The 7,769-nt window shown below is 45.5% G+C and overlaps 2 protein-coding genes across 2 annotated transcripts in view; one reads left to right on the top strand and one right to left on the bottom strand.

Moving 5' to 3' along the window:
- The window catches only part of LOC116543866 (zinc finger protein 429-like), a 785,602-nt gene that overhangs the window by 129,829 nt on the left and 648,004 nt on the right, over nucleotides 1-7,769 (bottom strand). The gene's annotated exons all lie outside the window — the stretch shown is intronic.
- Nucleotides 2,278-7,769, top strand: part of LOC116543879 (zinc finger protein 726-like) — an 86,306-nt gene continuing 80,814 nt past the window's right edge. Inside the window, 1 exon segment of the mRNA XM_032269836.1 lies at nucleotides 2,278-2,855. Within this exon segment, the coding sequence (XP_032125727.1) occupies nucleotides 2,436-2,855 (420 nt within the window). The 5' untranslated portion in view covers nucleotides 2,278-2,435.

Raw genomic sequence — 7,769 nt, 5'->3', positions numbered from 1 at the left:
TTTTTTTTTTTTTTTTTTTTGAGACGGAGCTTCACTCTTGTTACCCAGGCTGGAGTGCAATGGCGCGATCTCGGCTCACCGCAACCTCCGCCTCCTGGGTTCAGGCAATTCTCCTGCCTCAGCCTCCTGAGTAGCTGGAATTACAGGCATGCACCACCATGCCCAGCTGATTTTTTGTATTTTTAGTAGAGACGGGGTTTCACCATGTTGACCAGGATGGTCTCGATCTCCTGACCTCGTGATCCACCCACCTCGGCCTCGAAAAGTACTGGGATTACAGGCGTGAGCCACCGCGCCCGGCCTCAAATGAGCATCTCTTGAAAGATGGAAATGATTTTAAAAAATAAAGAGAAAGACAAAAGAAAAGAAAAAAAAAAAAAGGCCGGGCGTGGTGGCTCACACCTGTAATCCAAGCACTTTGGAGGCCAAGGCAGGTGGATCACCTGAGGTAGGGAGTTTGAGACCAGCCTGACCAACATGGTGAAACCCGTCTTTAAAAAAAGAAAAATTTACCAAGCAAATAAAAGCAGAAGAAAAGGCAGGGGTTGCAATCATAGTTTCTGACAAAATAGACTTTGAACAAAGACCAAAAAACACAAAAAGAGCATTACATAATGCTAAAAAATCAATTCAAGGAGCACCCAAATTAAAAAAAAAAAACACATTCTTAGAGACCTACAAAAAGACTTAGACTGCCACATAACAATAGTGGGAGATTTAACACCTCACTGCCAATATTAGACAGATAATTGTAAAAAAAAGTTACAAGGATATTTAGGACTTGAACTCAGCTCTGGGTGAAGCAGACCTGATAGATACGTCCGGAACTCTCCAGCCAAAAACAACACACACATTCTTCTAAGTGCCGGCACTTAGTCTTAAAGTGGTCACATAATTGAAGTAAAACACTCCTCAGCAAATGCAAAAAAACTAAAATTATGACAATCTCTCACAGCACAGTGCAATCAAATCAGAACTTACCGCCGGGTGTGATGGCTCACGTCTGTAATCCCAGCACTTTGGGAGCCAAGGGAAGTGGATCACAAGGTCAGGAGTTTGAGACCAGCCTGGCCAACATGGTGAAATCCAGTCTGTACTAAAAATACAAAAATTAGCTGGGTGTGTGGCGGGAAGCTGTAATCCCAGCTACTCGGGAGGCTGAGGCAGAAGAATTGCTTGAAATTGGAAGACAGAGGTTGCAATGAGCCCAGATCACGCCACTGCACAGCAGCCTGAGTGAAAAAGCTAAACTTCATCTAAAAACAAGCAAACAAACAAAAACCTCAACACTATACAACCACATGGAAATTGAGCAACATGCTCCTGAATGACTTCTGGGTAAATAATACAATTAAGAGCCAGGCGCGGTGGCTTATGCCTGTAATCTGAGCACTTTGGGATGCTGAGGCAGGCAGATAACCAGGTCAGAAGTTTGAGACCAGCCTGGCCAACATAGTGAAACCCCATCTCTACTAAAAATACAAAAATTAACTGGGTGTGATGGTGGGCGCCTGTAGTCCCAGCTACTCAGGAGGCTGAGGCAGGAGAACCACTTGAACCTGGGAGGCGGAGGTTGCAGTGAGTTGAGATCATGCCATCTCACTCCAGCCTAACAGAGTGAGACTGTTAAAAAAAATTAAGTAAAATTAAGTCAGAAATCAAGAAAGTCTTTGAAACCAATGAGAAAAAAGACACAATGTACCAGAATCTCTGGAATGCAGCTAAAGCAGTGTTAAGTGGGAAATTTATAACACAAAATACCCACATCAAAAAGCTTTAAAGCGCCGGGCATGGTGACTGGCGCCTGTAATCCTAGCACTTTGTCTACTAAAAATACAAAAATGGGGCCGGCTGTTTTGAACTATGATGTGCTAGAAAGGTAAAATACAGAGTCAGTTTCAAATATTTACTTCCAAATATTTATTTATTTATTTATTTATTTTTTTCCGAGACGGAGTTTCGCTCTTGTTACCCAGGCTGGAGTGCAATGGCGCGATCTCGGCTCACCGCAACCTCCGCCTCCTGGGTTCAGGCAATTCTCCTGCCTCAGCCTCCTGAGTAGCTGGGATTACAGGCACGCACCATCATGCCCAGCTGATTTTTTGTATTTTTAGTAGAGACGGGGTTTCACCATGTTGACCAGGATGGTCTCGATCTCTTGACCTCGTGATCCACCCGCCTCGGCCTCCCAAAGTGCTGGGATTACAGGCTTGAGCCACCGCGCCCGGCCTCTGTTGTTTCTTTTTAAAGTTTGGATACTACAAAGTTTAAAATTCACATGCGGCTCACATTTTATTTCAGAGGATTGCCTCCTTTCTAAAATCTCGGCCTTCCTGCTCAAAGACCAGAAACTGAGAAGGTCATAAAATCTGAAATTTTAAAATAATTGTTATTATATTCTATTTGTAAATAGCCATATAAAATATTATTTGCAAATGCATATGACTTTGCACACCAGTTTAAAGGCTAATACTCTCTGTGGTGGGCCAGGCTCAGCTCAGGAAGGAAGCCCTGCCCGAAGAGGCTGCAGCCTAGGCTGTCTGTCACTTTTTCTTCACTTAGCCCAGCATCTGATCACATCTTCTGTCACTCAGGGCCTCAGAGGGTGGGGTTTCAAACGTTATTCAATCAGCGACGCTGGGCTGGGAACCGTCCAATCAGGCACGCAGCTGGAGCGGACCGGAAGGTTTCGGGAATGTGGCGCGGCCTTTGTCTCTCCCTGCTGGAGCTCCAGGTCTCATCTTCACTTCTCTGTGTCCTCTGCTCCTAGAGTACCGGCCTCTGTGGTCCTGCGACCTGAAGGTACTGGGAGTTCCACAGCTACGACGCCGGGACCCCCTGGAACCCTAGAAATGGTGAGAGTGCCGGGTCGAACCTCCGGAGAGAGGAGAAGGGGCTGGTTGGAACCGGTGGGAAGTGGCTGTGGCGGGACTCAGGCCTCCCCGCAGTCGGCTCCACAGTCTGCTCCCGGAGTTCCTGCCCAGCTCGGCCTCAGTCCCCTTCAGCCATAAGATGGCGGCTGCGCTGACAGCCGGGCCCCGGTGTACTGCCTCTTCCCTGCGCAGTGACTGTGCTCTGGTCTGGAGCCATCCCTGGGCAGCTCTTCACCCGCAGCCGTCGCGTCTCTCCCAGATTGTGCAGGGACCACAGGAGGGTCGTCAGGGGAGAATCCTGACTCCGGGTGCGGGTTCCATGAGTGTGAAGAGTTTTGGTCCGTGGGGTTCCCAGCTCCTCTTTTCTTCTGTTAAAAATGTATGGGAGTCACCCTATTAAATAAATTAATCAAAGAGTGATTCAAAAATTGTCAAGCACCCTGCTGTGGTTTGTGATTTGTGGTTCATGGACGGGGCTTGAAGGAAAGAGTTTTTTTTTTTTTTTTGAGACGGAGTTTCGCTCTTGTTACCCAGGCTGGAGTGCAATGGCGCGATCTCGGCTCACCGCAACCTCCGCCTCCTGGGTTCAGGCAATTCTCCTGCCTCAATCTCCTCAATAGCTGGGATTACAGGCACGCGCCACCGCGCCCAGCTAATGTTTTGTATTTTTAGTAGAGACGGGGTTTCACCATGTTGACCGGGATGGTCTCAATCTCTTGACCTCGTGATCCACCTGCCTCGGCCTCCCAAAGTGCTGGGATTACAGGCTTGAGTCACAGCACCCGGCCCAGGAAAGAGTTTTATAAACTGCGTGATGCCCACCTTCTGAAGCCTGTTTCTGTGAATTCATCAGAAATAAAAATAAAAATAAATAAGCTGCATGATGAAGAAAACCAAATTCAGTAATTGGTTAGGTACGGTTATGTAGTTTCTTAATTTGTACAATAAAGGTGAAAATTTCCTGGTTATGTAATCCGAGGTTAATTGGCCCTTTATAGTTGGTTAAGGCTGAATTTTCTCTCAATGTAGTTATTTACTAAAAAATTCACCCCAGTTAGATTTTTTTCAAAGTAGGAATCCAGGGACTAGAGACACCTCAGTCTAATTGCCTGCCATTTAATTATTTTCACACTCCATGGGAAACTGATTTTCTGCTGCATTTTTCGCCTGTGTCCCAAGCAGTGTCTTAAGTCTAACCTCTATCCCTCATTTCTCCAGCCTCACTCTGGCTTGGAGTAAGATACTAAATTTCCAGTTTCATCTGGCATTCCCAAATGCCAGCTTTTCCTCCCTAATTTACATTATCAGCTATTTGTCTTTTAGTGTACTTTTCTATATCATATTAATTATTTTTTGCAAAGCATTAAATGACAGTTTTTAAGATTTGTTACCTGTTTGTAAATATTACCCATGAGAAGAAAGCAAAGAATAATCCCCTGACGCTGTATTATAAAAACTCTTCATGCCTCTTCTCCTTACATCTTCTCTAGGCACAGAGATCTTGGTAGAATGTTTTGGGTCAAGGTTATCCTTTGGAATCTTTTTTTTTTTTTTTTTTTTTTTGAGACGGAGTCTCGCTCTTGTTACCCAGACTGGAGTGCAATGGCGCGATCTTGGCTCACCGCAACCTCCGTCTCCTGGGTTCAGGCAATTCTCCTGCCTCAGCCTCCTGAGTCGCTGGGATTACAGGCACGCACCACCATGCCCAGCTAATTTTTTGTATTTTTAGTAGAGACGGGGTTTCACCATGTTGACCAGGATGGTCTCGATCTCTTGACCTCGTGATCCACCCGCCTCGGCCTCCCAAAGTGCTGGGATTACAGGCGTGAGCCACCGCACCCGGCCCTATCCTTTGGAATCTTTATGAGGTGATGTGTCCTCAGCCACCCTTTAGTTTTTTTCTGGTCCTGGGTTTCAGTGCTGTCTGGGATATGCCAAGATATCCACCATGGCTATGTCAGCTAAAGTGCCTAGGGAGTATCAGCTTCTGAGTTATTTTCTCCCATAGGGCGACCTGAGGTATGGAATGTATTCTCTCAAGGAAGCAAGTGGATGTCCTGGGGCTGAGAGGAATCTTCTGGTGTACTTTTTTTTTTTTGAAAAGGTAACCCCTGAGGCATTAAAATTGTCTACACCAAACCCAGCTTTTACTTCTTGGTCACACATTTCTGGTCAACCAATCAGATGCTGGTACTGAGGGGAAAACACAGAAAGAATTTCTGCCCCCTGGATTTTCTAAGGGTGGAGAAAGTTAATGAAATAAATATAGTGAAAGAAAAAGTGTTAAAAAGCCACAAATTTGTCACAGAAAAAATAGTGTCCCAAAAGACCAAACAAACAAAAAGTGACTCCAGTGAGATGGTGTCAGAACTTGCAAAGTAAAATGCCCCTTGGGCAGTCACTGGAGCATAATGCAGGGCCTCCTGAATGGGTGGTTCTCTCAAGTGATTGAATGGCCTGACTTGAAACATAAGTCAGACACATCTGTTTTTTAATCAGTAGTGCCTGGGTTTGTCACCTTGAAAAATATTTGTTTACTTAATTTGACTTCAGTTTTTTAGGTGTAAATTGCATCATATTAGTAGGGCTTGAAAGGTAGAATTTTATTTTATTTTACTTTTTTTGAGACAGAGTTTCACTCTTTTTTTTTATTTTTTATTTTTATTTTTTTTTGAGACGGAGTTTTGCTCTTGTTACCCAGGCTGGAGTGCAATGGCGCGATCTCGGCTCACCACAACCTCCGCCTCCTGGGTTCAGGCAATTCTCCTGCCTCAGCCTCCTGAGTAGCTGGGATTACAGGCACGCACCACCATGCCCAGCTAATTTTTTGTATTTTTAGTAGAGACGGGGTTTCACCGTGTTGACCAGGATGGTCTCGATCTCTTGACCTCATGATCCACCCGCCTGGGCCTCCCAAAGTGCTGGGATTACAGGCTTGAGCCACCGCGCCCAGCCTGATTTCTGAGTTTTATGAGATGAAATTTGGTACCACCTAGAAGTGTTCCCATATGACTAATTGTTTACTACATGATTTTTAATAAAAGCAATAAAATAATATGTTGTCTGATAGGAATAGATACTTTTGCTTTTCTTATTGATGTATAAAATGTAAGTAGCTTAAAATATCTTTCCCTTACATGAACACTGTGTTTGAGTAATTTTGCTGAATTTTCAAACACGTAGTTTCAAAAACCAAGTGAGTAATTAACATGGAAATTAAATCTTGAGCCCAGTGACTAAGAGCTAAGGCTAATGCTGAGCTTGCAAAAAGGTTTTTAAAAGCAGAGTTAGGGGCTGGGTGTGGTGGCTGATGCCTGTAATCCAAGCACTCTGGATGCCAAGGCGGGCGGATCACCTGAGGTCAGGAGTTCAAGACCAGCCTGACCAACATGGTGAAACCCCGTCTTAAAAAAAAAAAAAAAAAAAACCAAAGCTAGTTTTTCTTCTGGGGTGCCTTTCCTGCAGATGTCTCAGCTTGCTCATCCCAGTTATGGAGGAAGCCTTACTGCTGACAGAGCCCTGGAAAGCTGGGGACTTACAGGTAAATGCAGTTAAGGTTAAGATGAAAGGGGACTGAGAGGGTCATACTGGTGATGAAGTTATTATTGTTTTGAAGCAGTTTCTGGGCTTTGGAATATAAAACAAAGTTAGGTTTATGTTAAAAAAAATTAAATTCCAAAGGAGTATTGCAACAGGAAAAAAAGGACCAATTATTAAAAACTTCAAGGGCCATATGTGGTAGCTCACACCTGTAATTCCAGCAGTTTTTGGGGCTGAGGTGGGCGGATCACCTGAGGTCGGACTAGCCTGATCAACATGTAGAAACCCCGTCTCTACCAAAAATACAAAATTAGCCGGGCGTGGGTGGCATATACGTGTAATTCCAGTTATTTGGGAGGCTGAGGCAGAATTACTTGAACCTGGGAGGTGAAGGTTGCAGTGAGCTAAGGTTGCAGTGAGCTAAGGTCGCACCACTGCACTCTACCCTGGGCGTTAAACCAAGACCTTGTCTCAAAATAAACAAATAAACAAAAAAACTTTAAGGATGGCAAAGGCCGGGCGCGGTGGCTCACGCTTGTAATCCCAGCACTTTGGGAGGCCGAGGCGGGTGGATCATGAGGTCAAGAGATCGAGACCATCCTGGTCAACGTGGTGAAACCCCGTTTCTACTAAAAATACAAAAATTAGCTGGGCATGGTGGCGCACGCCTGTAGTCCCAGCTACTCGGGAGGCTGAGGCAGGAGAAGTGCCTGAACCCAGGAGGTGGAGGTTGCGGTGAGCCGAGATCGCGCCATTGCACTCCAGCCTGGGTAACAAGAGCGAAACTCCGTCTCAAAACAAAAAAAAAAACAAAAAGCAAACAAACAAAAAGGATGGCAAAGTTGAGGTCATAGTTATGAGAGAGAGAAAAAAAAAAGAAAGGATGGCAAAGTTTAGGCAGACAAGGGCTTTCTTTTTTTTTTTTTTTTTAGTAGAGACGGGGTTTCACCATGTTGACCAGGATGGTCTCGATCTCTTGACCTCGTGATCCACCCGCCTCGGCCTCCCAAAGTGCTGGGATTGCAGGCTTGAGCCACCGCGCCCGGCCTAAGGGCTTTCTTTTCTAGTGAGCAGCAAACAAGATTAGAGAGGTGGGAGGAGAATGGCAAATGAAGGGTGAAAAATCAGATTTTTAGCCGGGCGCGGTGGCTCAAGCCTGTAATCCCAGCACTTTGGGAGGCTGAGGCGGGTGGATCCCGAGGTCAAGAGATCGAGACCGTCCTGGTCAACATGGTGAAACCCCCGTCTCTACTAAAACTACAAAAAATTAGCTGGGCATGGTGGTGCGTGCCTGTAATCCCAGCTACTAAGGAGGCTGAGGCAGGAGAATTGCCTGAACCCAGGAGGCGGAGGTTG

This window comes from Sapajus apella, unplaced genomic scaffold (assembly GCF_009761245.1).
Source record: "Sapajus apella isolate SASKATOON/1434 unplaced genomic scaffold, GSC_monkey_1.0 scaffold199, whole genome shotgun sequence".
In the NCBI taxonomy this organism is placed as follows: Eukaryota; Metazoa; Chordata; class Mammalia; order Primates; family Cebidae; genus Sapajus; species Sapajus apella.
The sequence above is the reverse complement of the archived record's forward strand: the minus strand, read 5'-3'. Positions and strand labels throughout refer to the sequence as shown.